The sequence below is a fragment of the Anomalospiza imberbis genome, chromosome 12 (genome assembly GCF_031753505.1).
Source record: "Anomalospiza imberbis isolate Cuckoo-Finch-1a 21T00152 chromosome 12, ASM3175350v1, whole genome shotgun sequence".
In the NCBI taxonomy this organism is placed as follows: domain Eukaryota; kingdom Metazoa; phylum Chordata; class Aves; order Passeriformes; family Viduidae; genus Anomalospiza; species Anomalospiza imberbis.
In genome coordinates, this window is record NC_089692.1 from 20,282,874 (window position 1) to 20,308,044 (window position 25,171).

The window sequence follows — 25,171 nt, forward strand, 5'->3', positions numbered from 1 at the left end:
GGCCGCGCCGCCCCCCGCGCTCCCGGTGCCGCTCCGCTCCGGTGCCGCTCCGCTCCCGGCCCCAGCCCGCTCCCGTCCCGCTCCGCTCCGGCCCGGCCGCACCATGAGGGAGATCGTCCACATCCAGGCGGGGCAATGCGGCAACCAGATCGGCGCCAAGGTAACGGCGGCGCCGCCCCGCCCCGCCCGCCGCGGCGGAGCCGGGCGGCGGACAAAGACAGACCCGCTCCCCTCCCCCCCCCCGCCGCCGCACCGGGAGGACAAAGCGCCCCGCCCCCCCCCCCGCGCCCCCCGCCCCCCGCCTTTGTCCGTCAGCACCGCGGACAGCGCCCGCGCCGCGCCCCGCCCGCCGGCCGGGGGTCCCGGTGCCCCCCGCCCCGCTGAGCCCCGCTCGGGGTTTGGGGGTACCCCCGCCCTGCTCGGGATTTTGGGTGTTTGGGGGATCCCCCCTGCCCCCGCTCCGCTGAGCCCTGTCCCGGGGTTGGAGGAGTCCTGATCCCCCCTCCCTGCTCGGGATTTGGGGTCTTCGGGGGATCCCGGTGCCCGCCGCCCCGCTGAGACCTGCCCAGCGGTTTGGGGAGTCCCGGTGCCCCCCGCCTCTCCCTGCCTGGGGATTTCAGTGTTTGGGGTATCCCAGTGCCTCTTGCCCCACCCAGCCCTGCCTAGGGATGGGAGGATCCTGGCGCCCCGTGCCTCGCCCGGGGGCTGGGGGGTGTTCCGGTGCCTCCCGCCCCGCTGAGCTCCCCGTCCTCCCCAGTTCTGGGAGGTGATCAGCGACGAACACGGCATCGACCCCAGCGGCAACTACGTGGGGGACTCGGACCTGCAGCTTGAACGCATCAGTGTCTACTACAATGAGGCCTCTTGTAAGCGACCCCCCCTCGGACCCTCCCCCGGCAGGGTAGCCTGGCACCCCCACCCTGGGCTGGGGCCCCAGTCTGACCCCCCAGTGCAGGAGGAGCTGGGTCTGCTGGGGTGGGGAGGGGGGGCAGATAGACACACCCACCCCGTGGAGGTTCGGGGCGGGGGCAGCCATGTGCACCTGCCTCGTGGGACCATTTAGTTTGGGGCAGGGGGAAATCGTGTACACCCAGTTCCATGGGAGCCTGCGATTTGGGAGGGGTCACACACAACCCCTGCACCCCAGCCCTGCTGGACCCCGGGAGGGCAGACACGTGCACCCGACCCCCTCAGAGCCGGTCGTGTTTGGGGGCAGGGGGCACGTGTGCCTCCGAGTTCATGGAACCCTGTAGTTTGGGTGGGGGGCATGACACATGCACCCACCCCCTGGGACACTGTGGTGTGGGGGCGACACCACACGTGCACCCAGTCCCGTGGGACACGGTGGTTTGTGGAGAGAGGGACACCTGCACTCCCCCCGTAGGATCCTGTGGTGTGGGAGGGACAAAACACCAACACCCACCCAGCCCGCGGGGCCCGGGGGGAATGGGGGACAGACATGTGCACCCACCCCATGTGGCCCCCATTGTTTGGGGGGCACGGGGCATGCACCCACACCAGGAGCCCCTGGGATTTGGTGGAGGGGGGGTCACGACCTGTGCGCCCAGCCCCGTAGAACCCTGCAGGGTGCTGGGAACACCTCTGGGGGCAGGATGGGGGGGCGGCAGCAGGTCCCCTCCCGTCATGGGGTCTCTCTCAGCTCACAAGTACGTGCCTCGCGCCATCCTGGTGGACCTGGAGCCGGGGACGATGGACAGCGTGCGCTCGGGTGCCTTCGGCCACCTCTTCCGCCCTGACAACTTCATCTTTGGTAGGTCCCCGGGGAGGGCGGGGTGCAGCGTCCCCCGATGTTCCCCCCAGCCCCAGCATCCTCGGACCCGCTCGGCCAGTCGCCGTCCCCGGGGCACTCGGCGGGCGCACCCCTCCCGCGCCGCGGGGCCGGCACTGCCGGCTCGCCGCCAAACCTCTGCGGTTCCTGCTTCCCACCCCGCCCCGGCGTCAGATCTCCCCGGTGCTGCCGGCGGCAGCGGCTGGTCCCAGCCCTGATCCTCTCCCCGGTCCCCTCGGGCCGTGGGCGTGGGGGGCCAGCGGCCATCGGAGCCTCTTTTCTTTTCCCAGGGCAGAGCGGTGCCGGGAACAACTGGGCAAAGGGGCACTACACAGAGGGGGCCGAGCTGGTGGACTCGGTGCTGGACGTGGTGCGGAAGGAGTGTGAGAACTGCGACTGCCTGCAGGGCTTCCAGCTGACCCACTCGCTGGGCGGGGGCACCGGCTCGGGCATGGGCACCCTGCTCATCAGCAAGGTGCGGGAGGAGTACCCCGACCGCATCATGAACACCTTCAGCGTGGTGCCGTCCCCCAAGGTGTCGGACACGGTGGTGGAGCCCTACAACGCCACGCTGTCCATCCACCAGCTGGTGGAGAACACGGACGAGACCTACTGCATCGACAACGAGGCGCTCTACGACATCTGCTTCCGCACCCTCAAGCTGGCCACCCCCACCTATGGCGACCTCAACCACCTGGTGTCGGCCACCATGAGCGGCGTCACCACCTCCCTGCGCTTCCCCGGCCAGCTCAACGCCGACCTGCGCAAGCTGGCCGTCAACATGGTGCCCTTCCCGCGGCTGCACTTCTTCATGCCCGGCTTTGCCCCGCTGACGGCGCGCGGCAGCCAGCAGTACCGCGCCCTCACCGTGCCTGAGCTCACCCAGCAGATGTTTGATGCCAAGAACATGATGGCCGCCTGCGACCCCCGCCATGGCCGCTACCTCACCGTGGCCACTGTCTTCCGTGGCCGCATGTCCATGAAGGAGGTGGATGAACAGATGTTGGCCATCCAGAGCAAGAACAGCTCCTACTTTGTGGAGTGGATCCCCAACAATGTCAAGGTGGCCGTGTGTGACATCCCGCCACGGGGGCTGAAGATGTCCTCCACCTTCATCGGGAACAGCACGGCCATCCAGGAGCTCTTCAAGCGCATCTCGGAGCAGTTCACAGCCATGTTCCGCCGCAAGGCCTTCCTGCACTGGTACACGGGCGAGGGCATGGACGAGATGGAGTTCACCGAGGCCGAGAGCAACATGAATGACCTGGTGTCCGAGTACCAGCAGTACCAGGACGCCACGGCCGAGGAGGAGGGCGAGATGTACGAGGACGACGAGGAGGAGTCGGAGGCGCAGGGCGCCAAGTGACGCCCAACGCCACCCCCCAACACTGCCCGCAGCCCCCCCGGCTTCGCGCTGCTGCAGCCCCAGTGCTGCTCCCCCCGCCATCCCCTCAGTGTCTCCTGACTCCATCCCCCCCTGAGCCGGCTCGGCCCCTCGCCCCCCTTCCTACCTCCCCCCTTTTCGTTTTTTACTGGTTTGTGTCTTATTATTTTTTTTGAATACTTAATAAATTTATTGCTGTCCAGGTACTACCTGTCTGTGCCTGCTGGGTAGGGGGGACTGGGGACACCCACACTGTTCGCCCACCCCAGCCATTCCCAGCCAGGGGAGGCATTCGGGAAGCCCCCATGCACTGCCCCCCACCCTTCTGCCCCTCAGATCCAGTGGCCCCAGGCAGGCTGTGCCTTTGTCCCCACTGTCACCTTTCTCCATGCTCGGGGGTTGTGGCCCTGTGCCAGGACACAGTTGGCCCTTTGTTCCCCAATCTGAGGTGGTAGCATAGACCCCAGGGACGCCAGGGTGTTTCCCCAGGGCTGGGTGTGTGCCCAGTTGTGGAGGACTCAGGACACTCCTGGATCTGAGCCCCCTGGCTTTGGAGGCCATTGACCAGTAGGGCTGTGGGCTCTAGGAACAAGGGGCTGTGGGGATGGGGACACTGGGGATGAAGGCGGTAGGGATGGGGTCTGTAAGGGTGTAAACAATGGGGATGGGGGCTATAGGGACAAGGTATGATAGGGCTGGGGGTTCTGGGGCCGGGGCTGTGGCGGCGGGCGCGGTGCGGTGGCAGCGGCGGGGCCGGGGCCGTGGCGGCGGGCGCGGTGCGGTGGCAGCGGCGGGGCCGGGGCCGTGGGGGCGGGCGCGGTGCGGTGGCAGCGGCGGGGCCGGGGCCGTGGGGGCGGGCGCGGTGCGGGTGTCGCGGAGCGGCCCCGGTGTCGCGGAGCGGCCCCGCTGTCGCGGAGCGGCCCCGGTGTCGCGGAGCGGCCCCGCTGTCGCGGAGCGGCCCCGGTGTCGTGGAGCGGCCCCGCTGTCGCGGAGCGGCCCCGCCCGGGCGCGGCGCGGCGCAGTGCGGTCTGCCGGCCGGCAGGGGGCGGCAGCAGGCAGGGGGCGGGGGCAGGCAGGGGGCGGGGGGCGTGGCCTCGCGGGGGGCGGGGCGCGGGCGGGCGCGGCGGCGCGCGGCGGTGAGCGGGGCGGGGGCGCGCGGGGGGAGCTGCGGGGCCGGGAGGGGACGGGAGGGGACAGCGGGGGGACAGCGGGGGACGGGAGGGGACAGCGGGGCCCTCGGGGGGCCGGGATGGGTGGACGGTACCGGTACGTGGTGACCGTGGGCCGAAGCGGGCGGTGGCGGCGGGACAGGGCGGGGGCACGGGCGTGGGAGGCGGAGAGACGCGTCCGTCCGCGGGGACGGAGACGGGGACGGGGACAGGGACAGGGACGGGAACGGAGACGGGGTATGGTGCCAGCACCGAGGTGTCGGGGACGGGGACGGTGCTGGGGTGTTGGTGCTTGTGACAGACCGCCGGTGCCGGTGTGTCGGTGGCAGTGCCGGTGTGTCGGTGTTTGTCCCGTTGTGTCGGTGCCGGTGGCAGTGCTGGGGTTTCTGTGCGTGTACCGGGGTGTCGGTGGCAGCGACGAGGTGTCGGTGTGGGGGTGTCAGTGCCCATGGCAGGGTTTCAGCGGTGCTGTTGGGGTGTCGGTGCCAGTGCTGGGACCCCCGGTGGGTGTACCGGGGTGCTGCTGATGGTGGGGACGTGGCAGTGCCAGGGTGTTGGTGCCGGGCTGCCGGTGCTGGTAACAAGGTGTTGGCGACAGTGTTGCTGGTGCTGGCACGCCAGCGCGGTGCTGGGACATCAGTGCCATGACAGGATGCCGGTGACAGTGTCGGTGCTGCTGAGGTGCTATTGGTGCCTGTGATGGGGTGACTGTGCTGGTGCCAGGGCGCGGGTGCTGGTGATACAGTGCAAGTACCTGTGATGGGGTGATGGTATTCGGGGTGCCAGTGATGGTATTTGGGGTGCCGGTGATGGTATTTGGGTGCCAGTGATGATATTTGGGGTGCTGGTGATGGTATTTGGGTGCCAGTGATGATATTTGGCGTGCTGGTGATGGTATTTGGGTGCCAGTGATGATATTTGGGGTGCTGGTGATGGTATTTGGGGTGCCAGTGATTATATTTGGGTGCCAGTGATGATATTCGGGGTGCCAGTGATGGTATTTGGGTGCCAGTGATGATATTTGGGGTGCCAGTGATGGTATTTGGGTGCCAGTGATGATATTCGGGGTGCCGGTGATGGTATTTGGTGTGCTGGTGATGGTATTTGGGTGCCAGTGATGATATTTGGGTGCCAGTGATGATATTTGGGGTGCTGGTGATGGTATTTGGGTGCCAGTGATGATATTCGGGGTGCCAGTGATGATATTTGGGTGCCAGTGATGGTATTTGGGTGCCAGTGATGGTATTCGGGGTGCCGGTGATGGTATTTGGTGTGCTGGTGATGGTATTTGGGTGCCAGTGATGATATTCGGGGTGCCGGTGATGATATTTGGGTGCCGGTGATGATATTTGGGTGCCAGTGATGATATTTGGGTGCCAGTGATGGTATTTGGGGTGCCGGTGATGGTATTTGGGGTGCTGGTGATGGTATTTGGGTGCCAGTGATGATATTCGGGGTGCCAGTGATGATATTTGGGTGCCAGTGATGGTATTTGGGTGCCAGTGATGGTATTCGGGGTGCTGGTGCCAGTGCCAGTGCAGGGGTGTCGATGCCAGGCTGCCAGTGCCGGTGCTGCTGCCGGTGCTGGGCTGACTGAGGCAGTGCCCGTTGCCCGGCAGGACGGTGGCAATGGCGTCGGATGAGCGGCTGGCCCGCTTCCGCCAGGCCCACCTGAACCCCTTCAACAAGAGCCCTGAGCAGCTGGAGCGCCCCGACGGAGAATCCCCGGCCCCCGGTGGGTGCCGACTCCCCCGCCCCACTCCCTGTCCCACACCGGGGTGGGCAGCCAGGCCCAGCCCCTCCATGGTACCCCCCATTTGGGGGTGGGTTCAGCCCCCCCTGAGACCCCCTCTCCGCAGCCCCACAGCCGGATCCCACCCCGGGGGACCCCGAGGGCGCCCTGGACCTGGGGCTGGCCGAGGACCACTTCTCCCGCCCCGTGGTGAGTGGGGAGGGCGTTGTGGGGATGGGGGGGATACGGGGGGCTCAGCTCACCCTCCTCCTCCTCCGGTGGCGGTGGCAGGGGCTGATCCTGGCGTCGGACGTGCCGCAGCTGCGCCGGGCCATCGAGGAGTGCAAGCGGGTGATCCTGGCGCTGCCCGAGCACTCGGAGCGGCAGAAGGACGCCGTGGTTCGGCTCATCCACCTCCGCCTCAAGCTGCAGGAGCTGAAGGTGGGCCTGAGGCTGGAGCTGGGGCCAGAGGGTCTCTGTGACTGGGGCTCCGTGCTGGCACCCATCCCTGGGGGGTTGCACAGGCCTTGGGAGTGACCTGGGATGGTGGAAGGTGTCCCCACCCATGGCAGGGGATGGAATGGGATGACCTTTAAGGTTCAACCCAAGCCGTTCCATGATTCTTTAGTTCTCTGCCCTCCCTTTCCCCCTGCAGGACCCCGGTGAGGATGAGCCCAACATCCGGGTGGTCCTGGAGCATCGTTTCTACAAGGAGAAGAGTAAGAGCGTCAAGCAGATGTGTGACAAGTGCAGCACCATCATCTGGGGGCTCATCCAGACCTGGTACACCTGCACAGGTGGGTCAGGGACACCCCCCTCCACGTCCCTGTTTGCCCCATCCCCACACTGACAACCCCCTGTGCCCCCCAGGCTGCTACTACCGGTGCCACAGCAAGTGCCTGCCGCTGGTGAGCCGGCCGTGCGTGCGGGCCCAGGTGAGCCACCAGGCCGAGTACCAGCTCAGCATCTGCCCCGAGAGCGGACTGGACAGCCAGGACTACCGCTGTGCCGAGTGCCGGGCCCCCATCTCCCTCCGTGAGCCCCTGCTGCTCCAGGGGGCTGGGGGGGCTGGGGCTGTGGGGCTCTGTGGGGCTTAGGGAAACCAGGGCTGGGGGGGCTGCAGGGGCTGGGGGGAGATGGTAGCTGGGGGCTCTGTGGGATGAGCTGAGAGCTCTGTGGGGTAGGGGGGTGTAGGGCTGGGGGGTTCCTGAAGGGTTGTGAGGATGAGGGGAGGTGGGAGCTTGTGGGGCTGAGCTCCCTTGGGGGGCTCTGTGAGGCTGGGGGAGCTGCTGGGGCTGCCTGGGGCGGAGGGGCGGTGGGCTGGGAGGTGTGTAGGGCTGGGAGGAGCTGAAGGTTTGGGCTGCGGGGGCTGGGAGTTATGGGGATCTGAGGAAGGTGACACTGGGGCCCTGCCGTGTCCCCAGGTGTTGCTGGGTGTCCCGGGGGCACGCACAGGGTGTGGGGTGAGCAGAGAGCAGGGCGGTGCCACTGCCAGCCCCATGCCAGCCCTGTGCCACCACAGGGGGGGTGCCCAGCGAGGCCCGGCAGTGCGACTACACCGGCCTCTACTACTGCTCCAGCTGCCACTGGAACGACCTGGCTGTGGTGCCCGCCCGTGCCATCCACAACTGGGACTTCGAGCCCCGCAAGGTGCCCCTGGCGTGGGATGGAGGCGCCCTGGGCTGTCACAAGAGTCCCTTGGGACAGTGGCCCTGGGTGAAGGCCACCTGGGGGGGCATGTCCTTGTTCATGGGGGTCCCTGGGAGGTGTTTCTGTGGGTAGAGGTGACTTGGGAGCTGTGTCCTTTGTCATGGGGGTCCCTGGGGACATGTCCCTTGGTAGAGGTCGCTTGGGGGATCCCATCCCTGATCTTGCATGTCCCTGGGGACCATGGCCTTGTGTAGACGTCACCTGGGGGACAAAACCCCTTGTGATAGGGGCCATGTCCCTGGTTATGGGGGTTGCTGGGCAAAGACCACTTGAGGGGAAGCCATGTCCCCAGGGCCGTGTCCCTGTGATGGGTCCCTGGCAGGGGTCAGTGGGGGGTGGCAGCAGGGCTGGCAGGTGCTGACGGTGGCCCTGGCAATGTTGGGCAGGTGTCACGGTGCAGCATGAGGTACCTGGCACTGATGGTGTCACGGCCGGTGCTGAAGCTGCGGGAGATCAACCCACTGCTCTTCAACTACGTGGAGGAGCTGGTGGAGATCCGGGTGAGTGCTGGCTCTGGGGAGGACACCCCACAAGGGCAGGGGACACCACAGAGGGCCCGTGCAGTGAGCAGGAGGTGGGGGGACCCCGGTGGCCCCCATTGGGTCCCACAGAGAGGAAGCAAGGTGGGGTGGGCAGTTTGGGGCAGAGGGTGCCCAGACTGTAACAGGGATGAACTTGACCCAATCTGGTCTTTTTCTTGTCATGCTCCTGTTTCCATCCCATTAACAACCCTGTCCTCATCCTCATCCTCATCCTCATCCTCATCCTCATCCTGCCCCTGCCACTGCCCTTTGTCCTGCCCTTGTCTCATCCCTGCCCCTACACCCATTCCTGTCCCCATTCCCACTCTCTCCCCCATCGTGTCCCCCGCAGAAGCTGCGCCAGGACATCCTGCTGATGAAGCCCTACTTCATCACCTGCAAGGAGGCGATGGAGGCGCGGCTGCTGCTGCAGGTCAGGCTGGGGGCCAGGGCCAGGCGTGGCAGTCGTGGTCACACCTTGGTGACGGTCACACCTTGGTGACGGTCACACCTCGGTGATGGTCACACAGCGGTGGTGGTCACACAGCGGTGGTGGTGGTCACACCTTGGTGATGGTCACACAGCGGTGGCGGTCACACAGCGGTGGCGGTCACAGTGCCCCGTTTGCCCACAGCTGCAGGACCGGCAGCACTTTGTGGAGAACGACGAGATGTACTCGCTGCAGGACCTGATCGACATCGAGGCCGGGCGCCTCGGCTGCTCCCTCACCGAGATCCACACGCTCTTTGCCAAGCACATCAAGCTGGACTGCGAGGTGAGCCCATGGTGGGGGGCAGAGCCGTGGGGAGACCCCCGTGGGGCCAGTGGAGGACTGGCAGGGTCACCATTGTCACCTGCTGCCTGCTCCCCCAGAGATGCCAGGCCAAGGGCTTTGTCTGTGAGCTGTGCCGGGAGGGCGACGTGCTCTTCCCCTTCGACAGCCACACCTCGGTCTGCGCCGACTGCTCTGCCGTCTTCCACAGGTACCCACACGCTGGGGCGGGATGTGGGGACATGGGGGGGGCAGGGGGTGACCCAACACTGTCCCCTCCCTCTCCAGGGACTGCTACTACGACAACTCCACCACCTGCCCCCGGTGCGCCCGGCTGAGCCTGCGGAAGCAATCCTTGTTCCAGGACTCTGGCACGGAGGTGGAGCCCTGAGAGGGGTCTGGCCCCATTGTGGGGTCTCAGGCCCAGGACTGCCCCCCACCCACCACAGGGCCCTGGGATGGACACAATCAGCCCAGTGGTGGTTTGGGGACTGGGGTGGTCCTGGCTCTGGGATCCTCTGCTCATGGACACGGCAGCACTGCCGGGAGGGAATCACTGCAGGACCCCAGGCATTACCGGGAGCATGGAGAGCCTCACCGGGGGGGCCAGGATCAGGTTAACTGGGATCCAGGATCGGGTTAACTGGGATCCGGTAAAGGCCCTGCAGCGGCTCCTGCAGTCCCTGCCTGGAACTGGGCTGCGGGCAGGGATGGGCGCGGGCCAGGGCTGGCGCTGCCCTGTCCTGCAGTGACAGGTGCTGGCAGGAGGGCTCAGCCCTGGCACCGGGATGGGACCGAGTCCCTCCCACAGACAATACTGGACTCTGGTCCCTCCCCAGCCCACGGCGCCACCGTTACCGGGGCCGAGCCCCGGGGGGGATGCTGCGGGATCTTCCCCGGGCTGGACCGGGTGCGGGGTGGAGCCGCTGCCTCCCTTCTCCCCGGTGGTTCCTGTAGCATTAACGAGCCTCTTTGCGCAACCCAGCACTCGTGTCCCTGCTTCGGGCGGCGGCGGGGGGCACCGGGGGCACGGGCAGAATGTGCGAATGCCCGGGGGTGGCAGCCCGGGAGCTCCCGCCGAGGCTGGGGCTGCCGGGGGCGAGCACCGGCACCGACCCGGCCCCGGGCCGGTCCGCGGGCCAGCGCGGCCCGCGGGATAGAATTGCACTGCGCGACGTTGTCGGGGATGTGCCGCAGTCACCGCCGGTCTCCCGCCAATCGAGAGTGGCCGCGGCCACGCTGCCCCGGTACCCGGTACGGTCGGGCACCCTCCTTCCCGCTGCCCCCAACTCCTCCCGCTCCCTCACGCGGCGGCGCAGACGGGCAGAGGCCGGCGGTGGGTCGGTCGGTCGGTTTTACGGGATCACAGCACTGCTACATCAGAACCGGGCGAGCACCGGCACCGGCCGCGCTCCATCGGGCCGCGCTGAGCCGTGCGACCCGTCCCGTCCTGCCCCATCCGCCGCTCCCGGCAACCAAGGCCGTGCCGCCCCCGGGGGCCGGCGGGGCCGGCCCGGTTTCCCCCCGGGGCCGTGGGCCACCGGCTGAGGGCAGCCCGGTACGTCCCCGCCGCGGGGCTGGGGCCGCCTCTGCCCTCCGGGCGGGCTAGCGGGAGTCCTGCGCCCGGGAACGGGCTCCATCGGTACCGACGGGACCAGCACCGGCGTATCCCGGTATCCCCCGGCGGGTTTGGTCCCTACGGCTCCCGCGGGCGTTCGACGGGCAGGAAGGCGTCCGGGGGTCCCGGGGGTCCCGGCGGCAGCTCGGGGTCACTCAGGTGCTTCTTGTCCCGGCCCTGCTCCCGCGCGCGGGTCCAGGAGGGCGAGCGCAGGTACCCGGCCCGCGGCACGGCCGGCGGCTGCAGCCCTGCGGGACGCACGGGCGGGTGGGCGGTCAGTGACGCACCGGGACGGGCGGACAGCCCGGGACCGGCGGCCCCGGACCCCCGCTCACCGCCGGGCGTCTCTCCGGCCACGTTCTCCTCGTCGGAGTCGGCGAAGACCTCGGCCAGCTCCTGGTCCGACATATCCGTCAACTCCGTCAGGTCCAGCAGGTCGAAGTGCACCTCCAGCGAAGACACGCTGCTCAGGGGCTCTGCGGGCACCGGCGACAGGCTGGGGACCCACTGCTCTCCCCAGTGCGGGAGGCGGGGGTCTGCTGCTTGGGGAGCTGGGGGGGACGACACCCTTCATAGAGGGGCTTGGGCGGGACCATGACTGGCTGGGGGCTAGCAGGGGACCCTAGGGGTGTCAGGGGACCCCAGGGACAGGAAGGAGACCCCAGGGGCTGGCAGAGGACTCTCAGGGATGGGCAGGAAACCGCCGAGCAGACCCGAGGTGCTGGGGACAGGCAGGTGATGCTATGGGCAGGCAGACATCCCAGGGACAAAGCAGGGGACCTCAGGCACAGGCAGGGATGCCAGGAGCTGGCAGGGACAGACAGGGACCCCAGCTCAGGGCCTCACTCACGTCGGCGCTCAGTGACCTGCAGCAGGCCGGCGCTGGGGATGGGGATGCCACCCTGCTCCTCCGCGGGGACTCGGGGGGTCTCCTGGGCCGGCCCGTGCGTGGGCGTCCCTGCGGGGCGCTCCGGGACCAGTGGCTCCTTGCCAAGCTCTGCCACATCAGCACCTTCTGTGTCAGTGAGGGCAGCTCCTTTTGGGGCCCCCAGCGCTCGCGGGCTGCCCAGCTAAGGGGCCGGGACAGCAGGACCCCCGGGGAGGAGCGGGGGAACGGGCAGAGCTGCCGAGACCCTCGTGTGGGAAGCTGGCAGCCCCCACCCCCCGCCCCGCGCCCCCCTCCCCGCGCAGCCCCTTTGTGTCGGCGAGACAAAGCGCAGGCTGTGCCGGGGCCGGACAAGGGCGGATTGTGCTGGGACTGTCCCCGCGAAGAGCCGGAGGGACAAGGCGGCCGTGGCACACGGCCACGGTCATGGCACAGGCCGTGGCACACGGTGGTGGTACAGCCCGTGGCTGTGGCACACAGCGGGGCACAGCCGTGTCTCGGGGCACTGGGAGGAGGCCCTGTGTGCCCAGGGCAGCGCGGGGGCACACAGCACCCTGTCCCCCCGAGGTCGGTGCTGGTGCCCTGGCAGCACGTGCCACCACCAAACCATGCCACCACTGAGTTACCGGGTGACACGGCACAGGGATGGGCATCGCCTCCCTCCCACCAGGACGGTGACAGCGGGGCAGGGTCAGAGACCTCCAACCCAAAGGGGAAAGGGATGTTATGGGGCGTTCCTGCTGCTGGCACGCGGAGCTGCAGGACATCGGCAGGACACCAGTGGGACCGCAGCCCTCTGCCCCGACACTGGCCCTGCCACATCCTGACCCCGCAGGGGGATCAAGCACCCCGCACTGACGGTGCGTTCCCTCGGGCCGGGAAATGGGGTCCTCATCGCGCTCCAGAGCAGAGCAGATCCCCCCGGGGCGGGCACGGGCCCTGCCTGCTCTTGCCCGCTCCCGCCACCTCGCCCCGCGCAGTGTCCAGCCCCGGTGGGTGACACCGTGCCGTGTCACCGTAAGGAGCACGGCCCCCTGCCCGCACCACGCCCCCACCCACCAGGGCGCTGGTCCCGGCTGCAGAATTCGCCTCTGGCCTCCGCCTGCATGGTCCCGCCGTGCCACCGGCCGTGTCACCAGCAGTGTCACGAGCAGAGTCACCGCCCGCCCCGGCCTGGGCTCACCGGCTGCCTGGCGGGAGCGGGGCCGGATCAGGGATCTCCCCCGCACGACGTGTGCTGACTCACGGCAACCGCAGAGCCGGGCAGCCGCCGGTACCGGCACCCCACGGCACCGGTCACCCCACGGCACCCGCAGCCCGCCCCAGTGGCACCGTGCCCCCACGAGCCCGGTGTCCCGCCGTTCCCCCGGTGCCACGGCCGGGGCTGTCCCGTGCTGGCGGCTACGGCACAGTTGTGTGCGGGCCACACGCGGGAGGGACGGGCGTGCAGGGCAGCCCCGGCACCGCCTCTGTCGCCAGGTGCAGCCCCCCCCAGAATTCTGGGCCCCCTCAGCTGCACCAGCACGGCCACCTCCCTGTCCCCAAGGCCCTCCGCACACCGGCACTGCCACCGCTGTGCGGGATGTCTGCAGGGTACCCCACTGCTCCCCACGTCCCCTGGGCACCCCAGAGTTCCTGCATGTCCTGTGAGCCCCCTACTGCTCCTCTACACCCCCGGGCACCCCACTGTGCCCCCCCATTCCCTGGGCACCCCGTGGCAAGCCCAAGTCCCCAGTGCGCTCCCCTGCGCCGTGTGACCACCTGGCCACCCCACTGCCTCCCCTTGTCACCGCACTGCACCCCCACCTCCTGCGAGCATCCCGCTGCCCCCCAAGTCCCCGGGGCACTCCAGTGCTCCCTCAGACCCCGGAACACCCCCGTGTCCCTCCACATTCTGCGGGTACCCCACTGCTCTCTCCCTCCATCCCCGACTCTCCCTGCACAAAAGCCCCCCGATGTCCTGCCCCCGCCCCCCCCAAGCCCCCCTCCCCCTGCAGCCGGGCACCCCCAGCTCGGCCCCACGCCCCCCTTTGCACCCCAATGCGCCCCCCATGCAGCTCTTCCCGTGGCACCCCCGCCCTACATCTCCTCGTCCGCCCCGCGGGGCCCGGCCCGGTTCCACGGTGATGGGCGTGCCGGTCCGAGCCTCCCCCCTCTGCTCCCCGCCCTCACCTCCGGTGGCGACCGCTGCCGGAGCCGCCATGGGCCGGGGTCGGGGCTGATGCCGGTGCCGGTGCCGGTCCGGTGCTGGGCGGGCCCGGTGCCAGCCCGCAGCCCGCACGGTCCTGCCCGCCGCGGCGGGGGCGGGGACACCGGGGGTGGGGACACCGGGATGGGCGGAGCCGAGGGGCGGGAGCACCGGCGGGACAAGAGAGGGCGCGGAGGGGACCGGGAAGAGCGGGGGCGGCACACGGGGACCGGGGGTGCAACGGGGACTGGAGGGTGCGGGAGCTGAGCTGGGGGACCGCCGCTGTGGGGACAGCCCCGGTCACAGCGGTGGGCGCGGGGCCGGAGGAGCCTGGGCCCGGCACAACGGGACCCCACGGGTTTGTCCCCCCCAGTCCTCCCCAAACTCCCCCGCCCCCCCGGTTCCCCCGAACCGCTCGGTTCCCCCGGTTCCCCCGTTCCCTCACACCGCTCCCCGCCGCTTCCTCCCCGCCCGGTCCCCGCGATGTCCCCCCGCTTCTCCCCGGTGTGCCCTCCCGGTCCTCTCCCGGTCCCGCCGGCCCCGCCTCCGTTGCCAGGGCGGAGCGTAGCGTTGCTAGGGGGCGTGTCTTCACGCCGCGCCGCTCTCGCGAGATTTCGCCGTCCTCTCGCGGGATCTGGCGTCCGTTGCCCGGAGACGCTGGTGCCGCCGGCCGCCGCCATGGTGAGAGTGGATCCGGGCCCGGCAGGAGAACCGGGCCCGGGAGGAGAACCGGGGCCGGGGGGAGAACTGCGGCGGCTGCTGAAGCGTGTCCGCCAGCCGGGCTGTGCAGGCAGGGGAGGGCGGTGGAGCCCCGCGCTCCGATGTCTGCGAGCCCCGTCCGGTCCCGGCCCGCTCCCCGGGAGGGCACGGAGCCCCCCGGCGCCGTTCCCAGCACTGCGGTGATGCCGCTCAGGCGTTACTTGGGGTACAGGTGTTTTGTGCCTAGGGGTTCACACGGCCGTGGCAGCGCACGAGTCTCTTGCAGGCCGCTCCCGGCGCCCCCGGCTCCGTGTCGCCGTTGTCCCCCGTCCCTGCCCCGAGAGCAGGGATGCTCCGGGACCGGCACGGGGGCCGTGAGCAGCACGGTTTCCTCCTCACTCATTCCCCTCCTGTGCTTGGCTTTCTGTCCTCAGGCACCCAAAAAGAAAGCAGGGAAAGGGGGCAAAGGCCCGGCGGTGGTGGATGCCTTGGCCCCGGAGGACATGAGCAGGGAGCAGGTGAGCGGTGCCCGGCCACCCCTGGGGAGGAGGGGGGAGAACGGGCAGGAGCAGCCCGGGGGACCCTGCGTGGCGCCTGGCCCAGCTCTGGGGACAACAGCTGCAGAGGGTGACAGGGCCGAGCAGCCGGGGTGTGTGTCACTGGCGCCTGCCTGGGGCCGGGGCCGGGACCGGGGCCGGGGCTGGGGCCGGGGCCGGGGCCGGGGCCGGTGATTCCTGCTGTTCTGGGAAGGAGCAGCCTCCTCATCCCACCCTCTGCTCTCCAGCCCTGTGTTCCGGGCACTGCTGAGGCCATACCTGGAATCTTGGAGCCCCTCAGGACAAGAAAGAGGGGCTGGAGCAGGCCCAGAGAAGGAGATGAAGCTGGGGAAGGGTCCAGAGCACGAGGAGTGGCTGAGGGAGCTGGAAAGGGGCTCAGCCTGGAGGAAAGGAGGCTTAGGGGGGACCTTGTGGCTCTGCACAATTCCCTGACAGGAGGGGACAGCCGGGGGGGTCGTGCTGTGCTGCCAGGAATGGGGACAGGAGGAGAGGGAATGGCCTCAGGCTGGGCCAGGGCAGGTTGAAGTTGGATATTAGGAACATTTCTTCCTGGAAAGGATTGTCCAGCCCTGGCCCAGGCTGCCTAGGGCAGAGGTGTAGTCCCCATCCCTAGAGAGATTTAAGAGTCATGTGGATGTAGCACTTGGTGACAAGGTTAGGGGTGGCATTGGCAGTGCTGGAGGAACAGTTAAACTTGATTTTAGAGGTTTTTCCAACCCAAACAATTCCATGAACCAGAAGTATCTAAGCACCTGAGTGTTGTGACAGGTAGAAGAATTATAAAAGAAAGGCCTCACAAAACCAGGCCTGCTCTGTTAAGCTGATGGTTAGCCTGTCACTTCTTCTAAGTGCAGCTAGTACTTTGCAAGTTCCCATGCAAAAACAAACTTGGAATGAATAGTTTGCTAACATAACAACCTATTCTTGGGTGAAAAATAAGTGCACCTGCATAAACATTAGATCTATTCCATGACAACCCACAAAAGAAAAATGTAAACAACCTGAAGTACACACAAATCACCTTCTGACCAATAAACAAAGTGGTAAGAAAACTACCAGGCAATAGATGTTGCGCATGAGGTCTGTGAAGACGGTATAAAATCAGTTATGTGAATAAAGACTGGGCTTTTCCCACGTGAAGGAAATGGAGTCTCTCTTGTTTTATTCCAATACCTGAGGATGCTGTTACTGGACCCTGCCAGCCAGAGCCCCATCCCGGGCGGATGAGGGTTTGTGACTCCTTTTCCAGAAGCTGCTGGGTTAGTCAGGGACCTCCACAGCTCCACACCGGTGACAATCCCCACATCCTGCCGGGTTTGGGACGTGGAGTCCCCAAAGGCACCTGTCCAAGGCCTCCCTGCCCCCTTACCTGTGTCTTCTCTTGGCTTGGCAGCTGCTGGAGCACATGGTGCATCTCCGGGAGGAGCTGGACCGGGAGCGGCAGGAGCGGAACTCTTTCCAGCTGGAGTGTAACAGGATCCAGAGCTTCTGGGAGATCACCCGCCGGGAGCTGGAGGAGAGGAAAGCAGAGCTGCGGAACCGGGACCGGGAGATGGAGGAGGCAGAGGAGCGGCACCAGCTGGAGATCAAGGTGGGGCTGAAGGGCTCCAGGTGAGCCTTGGGCACTCTGAGGACGAGAGGAGGAGGAGCTGGGCAGGATGTGATCCAGGAATGTCTCACCAGCATCCCAGCTCCTGGTGTCCTGCTGAGCCCCTCACCCGGTCTCTGGCCTGTCCTTAGGTGTACAAGCAGAAGGTGAAGCACCTGTTGCACGAGCAGCAGGAGAACCTGACGGAGCTGAAGGCAGAGGGAGTCCTGTCCCTGAGGCGGGCCCAGAAGGATCACTGGGACCAGGAGCAGGAGCTGTGGAAAGAGAAGCGCTCCTTGAACATAAGGCTGAAGGAGCAGGAGTTGGCCAATGAGGCAGCCATTACAAAGCTCTGCCTGGTATGTCCCTGGCTGGGCTGGAGCCACCCGTGAGGTGCCTCACCCCAGCGTGGGAGCAGGAGTGGGATCTCGCCTCCCTGGCTCTCTGTGGGGTGAGATGGGATTTCTGGTGCAGGAATGGGGAGAAGGGATTCCTGGGTGACCCCTCTCCCACAGTGGGGAGCTGTGAGAGCAGCTGGAGAACCTACAAGCCACTGTTTGCATCAACATGGGATCAGAATCCTTTCCCAAAGAGCAGGAGGGAATCCCTGGGGATGGGCTGGCTTGGGATTTGGTTGTTTCTTCCAACACGGAGTTTCTTCCTCACAGAAACATGAGGAGGAGATGGCCCGGCTACGCAGCGACTTTGAGCTGCAGACCAAAGGTGAGGGCATGAGGCAGATCCCACAGGAACGTGACAGGGAGAGCTGCTTCTGGTTCCCGAGCAGCACCTTGAGCACATGGGCAGGTTCTCCCCAGTTCTGGCCATTTTTCCCTTCCCTGTTCTGGCCATTATTTCCTCCCAGTTCTGGTCAGCTCCCCACCCTTTTTGGCTGATCTCCCCCACTCGAGGTTCTGGCCAGTTTTCCCCACAAGTTCCAGCTGGTTTTCCTCCCCAGATCAGTCTAGTTTGCCCTTCAGTTCTGGTTGTTTTTCCCTCCTAATTCCAGCTGGTCCCAACCCACACAGTTTTGGCAAGTATTCCCTCAGTATCCTGTGACTGTTTTTCCTCCCTTCCCCATTCTGGTCACTTTTCCTCCCCAGTTTCAGCCAGTTTTTCCCCAGCTCTGACAATTTTCCCCCCAGAGATGGAGGCCAAGTACACCAGGAAGATGCAGGCACTGCGGGATGAGATGGACCTGCGGAGGAAGACAGAGATCCATGAGCTGGAGGAGAGGAAGAACACCCAGATCAGCGAGCTGATGGGGAACCACGAGGGGGCTTTTGGTGCCATCAAGAACTACTACAACGATATCACCACCAAAAACCTGACACTCATCAACCTCCTGAAGGTATTGCCCATCCCCATGTCACCGCTCCTCCCAGGGACTGCTCCTGCCAGGGTGTCAGCTGGATCTGGCAGTTCCCAGGTGTCAGTGTGGGTGCTGCTGGTGGCCTGTACACCGGCACATGAGTGGGGAGGGTGTCCTGAGGGTGTGGGGGACTCTGAGGGGCTGGGCAGCTCCCAGGAGCCAGCACTTGTGTTCCCAAGAACAGGAGCAGGTAGAAGACCTGAAGAAGAAGGAGGCTGCCCTGGAAAAGGAGAAGGCAGATGTGCTGCGCGAGAACAAGGGGCTGACAGAGCCGCTGCAGGAGGCCCAGGAGCTGGTGGCTGAGCTGCAAAAGAAGTTGGTTCACTATTACAGGGACAAGGAGGCCCTGATGGTGAGTGGCCAGCCCTGTCCTTTCATGGGCTCGTTCCTGGAGGGAAAACACTCACCTCTGCCACTTGGTGTGCTGTGATTGCTGGGCAAAGCAAGTCCTGTTCTGCTTACTGTGTATTTGTGGGATCTCAGATGGGGATCCAAAGAGAGACTGGAAGGGAGACCAGCCCCACTGCAGGGGGGTTGGTGTGGGTGCCGCCTGGTTTTCTCTCTGCTGCTCACTCTCCTCTCTTCCTAGAACACATCTCCAACACTTCCCAGACAATCTTTAACCCTCCCTTCCTGTTCACAGAACTCCAAAGCCCATTTGAAAATCACCCAGAAGGAACTGAAGGACCTTCAGTGGGAACACGAGGTGCTGGAGCAGAGGTTCAGTAAGGTGAGACCTGCAGGCAGAGCTGGGCATCCCATTCCCTCTCCAAACCTTCTCCAAAGCCTCTGCAGAGGACAGGGCGTGGGGCTTAGCAGCGGCCGTGCTTAGCCCAGGGCTTTCCAAAGCTAATCCAGAGTCGGGCGATAACCGCTGCTCCCAGCAAAGCTGCTCCCAGCTCCAGCCTCTCCCACGGTCAGCAGACAGGCCTGGCCTTGTCCTTTGCTAAGCAATCATGCACGCTCCAGCGGGGCCCCGGGCTGCCGGGGCTGTGTGGGGCAGAGCCACGGGCCCCTCCTTCTGCCAGCGTTCCAGGGTCGCTCCCTCCCGTTCTGGGGTGCTCGGGAAGAGCCCTGCAGAGCGAGTGCTCCCCCCCACTAACCCAGATAAATCTTTTGAGGCAGGAGAGAGCTCATTTGCAATTCGTAGAAATCCCCAGGAATATGAACATTGATCCGAGGCCTCATTAACAATCCATCATTAAGACAGCGCCAGATTCAGAGCATTCAGAAATAGGCTTTGGAGGAGAGACTGTGTCCTAATTAGGACACTTATTAACTAGCTGTGAGCCAAGGACTGCTGCCAGCTGTGGGGATGAGAGGAGAGACCCCCGTGTGCCGGGGGCCCTCGCTGGGGTCTGAATTAGTGCTGCAGGGAGCCCGTTGGGGCATTCCATGCCTGGAGGGGAGGAGGAGGAGGAGGGAGAAGCGCAGGTGCTGCACCATGGAGGGAGGGAGAGAGCGAGGGAAGAAGGGAGGGGGGAAGCTGTGCCGCAGCACCTGCCTTCCCCGTGGGCTGCAGGTGCCGTGGGGAACGGCCAGGCTGAGCTGCTGGACCAGTTTTCTGCCGTGTTTGTGCTCCACACCATTGTGCAGGCCCCCGTGTCCCCTGGGGTCCTGAGGGTGCTGTGACACTGTGCTGCCTCCCGGAGCAGGTCCAGGAAGAGCGAGACGACCTCTATCAGAAGTTCACTAGAGCCATTAACGAGGTGCAGCAAAAAACGGGGTTCAAGAACCTGCTCCTGGAGCGGAAGTTGCACGGACTCCTCACCCTCCTGGAGCAGAAGGAGGTGGAGCTCAGCGAGGTCGTTGCAGCCTCCAACCTCGAGCCCAGCGCTCTCTCCTTGGTCTCGCACAAGCTGGAGGTACTGGGGCCCGGCGAGGGCTGGATTTGGGGGGCAGAGCCCACTGTGGGGTGCCTGCTGCCCCTGGAAAGCACCAGTCCCCATCCTGCGTGGCTGTAGGTGGCACGTCACTCGTTCCCAGCACTTCCAGGGCCGCGTGTGGTGCCGCGGGGCACTCGGCTGTGCCTCGAGAGCGGAGCGTGTGGGTGTCAGAGTTTGGCACTGATCTATCCCTCAGGTGGGGCCTGTTTTGAGGAGCATGGCTGCAGGCTCCGTGGCACTGCCAGCACTGCCACACAGCCAGCTGACTGCCAGCGGGTCCAGTGGCACTCAGGGGCTATGTGCAGCGGGGGCTGCTCCTGGTGAGCCTCGCTTGGCCATGGGGACAGTGCAGACAGGATCCTGGGGCTCTGCGGTGTCTGCCGTGCTAAAAATACCTCTGCAGAGAGCCTGGAGACCCACATTCCTGCCGCAGCTGGAGCCAGGGAGCAGCGCTTGCTGCGGGTTGGGCACAGACACAGGGAACAAGGGCTCCACCACCTGGTGCCCTCCTGCTTGTCCCCACCCAGGTCCCTGCTGCAGGGGGAGTCAGGGAAGCTCTGGGATGCTCTGGGATGCATACCAGGCCTATGGGACAGGCGGTGGCGGATGTGTCACCTCCCAGCAGGTGGAAGGAAAACACATTCCTGGGATGGCATCACTGGCGTCGGGCTCTCCTGCAGCTGCTGGGGTCCCTGAATTCCTCCTCTCAGCTGCCTCGGGGAGCCTGGCTCCCTGTAATTCCCGTGGTGCCGCGGCAGCAGGATGGTGCTGCTGGAGCAGGTGCTGCCAGCACTCCCCGCGCAGCGGGGCAGACCGGGATGGCTGTGGTGTTCATCCGGGAGCTCCCTGTCCCTGCCCGGGGCTGGCTGTCCCTGGCAGTGCCACTCAGAGGGGGCAGGGTGGTGGCCACCTGCCAGGCCTTGCTGCTGGCTGCTCCGCTGGCGCTGCAGCTCCTCCGTGTGCTCTGCCACGCCACACCCGCTGGTGGCACGGCCAGCATGTCCCCAGGGCTGGGCAGTGCAGCCTCATCCCAATCTCCCCTTGCAGGACGTGCTCAATTCCAAGAATGCCACCATCCAGGACCTGCAGCTCCAGCTGGCCAGAGTCTGCAAGGTAAGGGCGGGGAGGAATCCTGGACAGGTTTAAGAGCCGTGTGGATGTGGCACTTGGGGACGTGGGTCAGTGCTGGCCTTGGCAGTGCTGGCGGAGCCGTTGGACTTGGTGAGCTTAGAGGCATTTCCAACCCAAATGATTCTGTGACTCCATGGCTTTGGCTTGGAGGTTGGAAATGAGACTGGGGGTGCAGGGAGCTCTCCTCTGCTGACAGAGGGGCTGACAGGGACCCTTTCCTCACAGGCACACAACGACATGCTGCAGACCTTCGAGGCAAAGCTGACGGCCTTTGGCATCCCCCTGGACAACCTGGGTTTCCAGCCACTGTCCTTCCCCTTCCCGGGGCAGGAACTGGGGCAGGGCCCTGCTGGACTCGTTTCAGTGCCCACCTGATGCTGGCAGCACTGAGGGTCCCACTGGCACACTGGTAGTGGGGCTGTGCTCTTTTCCTGCTCCGTGTCTTTAAATAGACCCCAGTGAGCATCTTCAGGAACCTCTCCTCCCACGGGGGGACCACAGCTGGAGGCCTCCAGGCATCTCACCCACCCCACCAGGCTGCCCCTGGGGCTACCTCTGTTCCCACCAAAGTGGAAGGTGATTTTTTGAGACAAACGGTGCTGTTTGGAGTTTTTAATGGCATCAGTGGCGTTATTCCTGCGTCCCCAGGGGAAGGCTGTGCCCCTCTAACTGCCCCGGTATGTTGTGTAGGAGTAGGGGCTGATCAGCAGCGGGACGTGGAGCTTCTGTGCCGGGTTGGTGATGATGAAGACGACCTGAGGGGGAGTGAGGAGACAGCAGTGGGAATCCCTTCCCATAGTGAGGCCCAGGGGAGTGCAGCCCCGTGAGCCTGGCCCCAGCCCTCAGTCATGCTGTGTCCCCTTTCCCAGTCTCCCCACACTCCATACCTCCACAAAGGGGTAGAAGCTGGTGTGCCCCAGTCCCTGCCAGTACTCAGCTGTCTCAAAGTGCAGCTTGTAGGTGCCAGCCTTGGCCTGTCCTGGTGCCAGGAGGGGCTGGCAGCGCCCATCCGCGTCTGTGTGCCTGAAACCAGACCAAGGCAGTCCTGCTGTACCCCAAAACACAGCCCTGCCCCACCCCAGAACCTGCCCTGCCCATACCCCCAAGCACCAGCCCTCCCACCAGCAAACAAACCCCAGGTGAAGGCTGGGCAGCCAGTTGTGCCAGGAGCCTTTGGCCAAGCTCACAGAGCACTGGCAGCAGTGTCCCTGCCCCACTCCAGTGCCAACAGCTCTCCTACCTCTGCGCCAGCTCCGTCCACTGCGGCCCTGGCTCCTGCAGCTGGGCCAGGCGGACAACAAGGCCGGCTGCTGGCAGCCCCGTGGCCGTGTTCAGCACGTGGGTGGTCAGAGTGCCCTTTCCCACCTCAGACATGCCGTCAGCCTGTGGCAGAGGGGGAAGCAGGGCTGGGACCTGTCCTGGCAGCACCATCTGCCTTCTTGTGCTGCAGCCAAGCCCCCGCACTTCACTCTTCCCCAGAGCTGGGATATGGAAATCCACGTCTTTCCACGTGATGCCACGGTGCTCAGCCCCAGGCACCGCAGCCACGGTGTGTGGGAGCCAGCTGGTTCCCACCAGGATGCAGGGCTCTGTGCTCATGGCAGAACCATGCTCCCTGCTCACCTGCCTGTCCTGGTGGGCCTGGGCACAGCACAGCAGCCAGCCTGGACCCAACGAGGAAGCAGCCCTGTCCCAGCAGCCCCATCCCTGCCCGCGGTGTCACGAGCGGGCGGACATTGACCTTGCCCAGCTCTCTGGAGCTGTTTGGCGTCAAGGTCAGCACTGCTGGGGGCAGCCAGGCCCCTTCTTCTCCGGGAGCTCCCAGGCTGGGATGGGAGCACGATTCGGGGCTGTGTGTCAGCAGCCGGCAGGACCAGGCAGCCTCTCTGGAGCCGGACCAGCTCCCGCTGCCAGCCCGACACCAGCAGTGGCTGATGTGGGGGTGCCACAGAGGCACCCTGGTGAGCTTACCTGGCTGTCCTCTGTCCCACTCGGCCAAGGACCTGTGGCCGGTGACCCCACACAAAACGCCATCCCCGGCCTCCCTTCCTGGCGCCGCGGCCTCTCCCTGTGCAGCTGGCGTGGCTGGATGCCGCTATCCTGGCACGGGGCTCCCGCAGAACCGGGTGCTCCTCCCCGGCTGGGCTGAGCTGGCACGGGCGGCTTCCCAGGAGCCCCGCTGGCACCCACACTCCGGCAGCGCCGTGGCCCTGAGGCTAGTGGCCCAGAGCCTGGTGGGAAGCTGGGGAACCGGGCCAGGAGGAGCACAGCACAGCTGCCATCCCAGTCTCACCTCCCACCACGGAAAGCACCTGGAGTGCATCAGTGCTGCTGCAGCCGGGCACGTGGGGCTGTCAGGAGCCAGCACCGGCTTCACCACAGCCTCGCCCTGCCCTTTGCACCGCCAGGGCACCGGCGGGGCTAGCGTCTCACCTGCACCCTGATGCGGGCGGTGGCGGTGGCTCGCAGCCCGTGTCCCCCCAAGTCAGCAGCCTGGATCTCCAGTGTGTATTCAGGGACCACCTGTGGCAAAAGGCTGTGTCACCCAAAAAGTGGGGGATGAGCTCCGTGGGGGCTGAGTCCGGGGCTTACCTCTGCCACCAGCCCTGGCACGGCCACGGAGACCAGCCCAGAGCTGCTGTTGATGGTGAACATCCCAGGCTGGGGCTTCTCTGGCACCTGGCTCAGGATGGAATAGCTCACAACACCATTGTTGGAGTTCACGGCGTCGTCTGCGTCGGTGGCCAGCACCCGCAGGACCGATGTGCCTGGAGGAGGTGGTTATTGCTGACCTGTCACACATCCTCCAGTGCTGCCTGCCAGGTGGTGGCAGTGATCCCACCTGGCTCAGCTCCCTCCAGCACAGAACCGTGGAAAACTGCCTGGGTGAAGACGGGCTGGTTGTCGTTCTGGTCAGTGACGGTGATGATGATCTCCATGGGGTCTTCCACGGGCTGCCCGTTGGCCGACACGGCGTGGGAGTAGAGCTGCAAGGGCACAGTCAGTGTGTGTGCAGTCCCCAGGACTGTCCCCGTCCCGCCACAGATGCCACCTCACTCACCACGTATTTATCCTTCTCCTCCCGGTCCAGGGGTTTTGTCACCTCCAGCCACCCCGTCTCCCGCTCGATGATGAAGACACCCACGGGGATGGTATCCGCTCCCTGCCCCGTGATGCTGTAGAAAACCTTGGTCTCCTTGTCCTTGTTGGATTTGATCTGGCAGCGAGGCAGGAACAAGCGGGTGGAGACATGTCCCAGCACTCTGGGGACGCCCCTGGACCCTGCCTGGTTCCTGTGGGGACACATACCTGCACCAGCTTCTTGGGGAAGGGCCCCCGCTCATTCTCAGGGCAGTTGATGGGAGGGATGACCCAGTCCCTCTTCTGCCGCCGGAGGCCGTGCCCATGCTCTGGGAAGGTCAGCATGTCCTGTGGGATGGAGAGCAGGGCTGCGTGGCCACGGGGGATGGCCGTGCAGCACCTTGCTGGGCCCCACTGCGATGGTCCTACCAGCAGGAGGAGGAGGAGGGTGAAGCTGCAGGGTGCCATGGCTGCAGCTGCACTGGCCGTTCCCCCCAGGTGCCTGCTGGGAACCTTCCCTGTTGCGTCAGGCACCTTGGCCAGGAAAGCAGAACCGGCTTTCCCGAGCTGCCAGCCCCGGGGGGGTCTGGGGACGCCGTATGGGGGGACCCAGCACACGAGATGCTGCTCCAGGCTGGGGGGGCGATGGAGTCCAGGAGCCCCCCGGGGCTGTCCCTCGGTGGCCATGGGAACCCCCACTGCAGTGGGGCTGGGGGGCACACACAGCCCCCCCCCGAGAGTTCCAGTGCACCCACAGGCGGCAAAGGGGGAGGAGGCACCCGGGGGTGGCACGGAGGAATGGCGAGGGGGGGCTGTTCCTGCTTGGTGGTGGGAGGTGCCATGGGAACACCGGGAGGGACGAATGGCGGGACCACGAAGGAGCCTGGAGATACCGGGATGCCCGGGCGTGTCCACCGGGCTGCGCTGAGGGGCTGGGGGGGCACCGGGGGGCGGCATTGAGAGACCTGGGGTGCCCGGCAGGGAGTGGGCAGTGCCCGAGCATTGCCGGGCCCTACCGGGGAGTGCCGGGGGGCTCCAAGGCGATGCCGATGGGTACAGACCGGGGACGTGCCCGACGGGTAACTGGG

The 25,171-nt window shown here is 66.0% G+C and overlaps 5 protein-coding genes across 13 annotated transcripts; 3 read left to right on the top strand and 2 right to left on the bottom strand.

Annotated features, from left to right (window-relative positions):
* TUBB3 (tubulin beta 3 class III) lies at positions 1 to 3,379 on the top strand. The gene is made up of 4 exons (XM_068203264.1): positions 1 to 160; positions 758 to 866; positions 1,661 to 1,771; positions 2,080 to 3,379. The coding sequence occupies exons 1-4, from the start codon at positions 104 to 106 to the stop codon at positions 3,153 to 3,155; spliced, it is 1,353 nt and encodes a 450-aa protein (XP_068059365.1). The 5' UTR covers positions 1 to 103; the 3' UTR covers positions 3,156 to 3,379.
* Positions 3,380 to 4,254: 875 nt separating this feature from the next.
* DEF8 (differentially expressed in FDCP 8 homolog) lies at positions 4,255 to 10,057 on the top strand. 4 transcript variants are annotated; one of them, XM_068203250.1, is made up of 12 exons: positions 4,415 to 4,439; positions 5,962 to 6,077; positions 6,202 to 6,284; positions 6,366 to 6,515; positions 6,730 to 6,871; positions 6,945 to 7,109; positions 7,597 to 7,724; positions 8,171 to 8,284; positions 8,658 to 8,738; positions 8,940 to 9,080; positions 9,179 to 9,288; positions 9,366 to 10,057. In XM_068203250.1, the coding sequence occupies exons 1-12, from the start codon at positions 4,423 to 4,425 to the stop codon at positions 9,466 to 9,468; spliced, it is 1,350 nt and encodes a 449-aa protein (XP_068059351.1). In that variant the 5' UTR covers positions 4,415 to 4,422; the 3' UTR covers positions 9,469 to 10,057. The 4 variants fall into 4 exon arrangements, with proteins under 4 accessions (XP_068059352.1, XP_068059351.1, XP_068059353.1 ...); XM_068203252.1 differs by having other exon boundaries at positions 6,396 to 6,515; XM_068203251.1 differs by lacking the exon at positions 4,415 to 4,439 and adding an exon at positions 4,255 to 4,309 and having other exon boundaries at positions 9,179 to 10,057.
* Positions 10,058 to 10,413: 356 nt separating this feature from the next.
* On the bottom strand, positions 10,414 to 13,911 carry DBNDD1 (dysbindin domain containing 1). Of its 2 annotated transcripts, XM_068203254.1 has the most exons (5): positions 13,754 to 13,892; positions 12,641 to 12,771; positions 11,546 to 11,692; positions 11,031 to 11,171; positions 10,414 to 10,943 (listed from the first exon to the last, which is right to left on the bottom strand). In XM_068203254.1, the coding sequence occupies exons 2-5, from the start codon at positions 12,687 to 12,689 to the stop codon at positions 10,774 to 10,776; spliced, it is 507 nt and encodes a 168-aa protein (XP_068059355.1). In that variant the 5' UTR covers positions 12,690 to 12,771; positions 13,754 to 13,892; the 3' UTR covers positions 10,414 to 10,773. The 2 variants fall into 2 exon arrangements, with proteins under 2 accessions (XP_068059355.1, XP_068059356.1); XM_068203255.1 differs by lacking the exon at positions 12,641 to 12,771 and having other exon boundaries at positions 13,754 to 13,911.
* Positions 13,912 to 14,414: 503 nt separating this feature from the next.
* GAS8 (growth arrest specific 8) lies at positions 14,415 to 21,621 on the top strand. Of its 5 annotated transcripts, none has more exons than XM_068203248.1 (12): positions 14,415 to 14,450; positions 14,903 to 14,986; positions 16,419 to 16,616; positions 16,766 to 16,972; positions 17,282 to 17,336; positions 17,759 to 17,964; positions 18,170 to 18,337; positions 18,629 to 18,691; positions 19,647 to 19,850; positions 20,919 to 20,984; positions 21,228 to 21,422; positions 21,455 to 21,621. In XM_068203248.1, the coding sequence occupies exons 1-11, from the start codon at positions 14,448 to 14,450 to the stop codon at positions 21,375 to 21,377; spliced, it is 1,404 nt and encodes a 467-aa protein (XP_068059349.1). In that variant the 5' UTR covers positions 14,415 to 14,447; the 3' UTR covers positions 21,378 to 21,422; positions 21,455 to 21,621. The 5 variants fall into 5 exon arrangements, 4 of the variants coding, with proteins under 4 accessions (XP_068059349.1, XP_068059348.1, XP_068059347.1 ...); XM_068203247.1 differs by having other exon boundaries at positions 14,416 to 14,450; positions 19,641 to 19,850; XM_068203246.1 differs by having other exon boundaries at positions 14,417 to 14,450; positions 18,629 to 18,715.
* Positions 21,600 to 24,629, bottom strand: LOC137481488 (cadherin-1-like). The gene is made up of 9 exons (XM_068203253.1): positions 24,513 to 24,629; positions 24,312 to 24,431; positions 24,064 to 24,219; positions 23,845 to 23,989; positions 23,595 to 23,770; positions 23,436 to 23,525; positions 22,243 to 22,385; positions 21,890 to 22,025; positions 21,600 to 21,757 (listed from the first exon to the last, which is right to left on the bottom strand). The coding sequence occupies exons 1-9, from the start codon at positions 24,549 to 24,551 to the stop codon at positions 21,668 to 21,670; spliced, it is 1,095 nt and encodes a 364-aa protein (XP_068059354.1). The 5' UTR covers positions 24,552 to 24,629; the 3' UTR covers positions 21,600 to 21,667.
* Between the last annotated feature and the right edge of the window lie 542 nt (positions 24,630 to 25,171).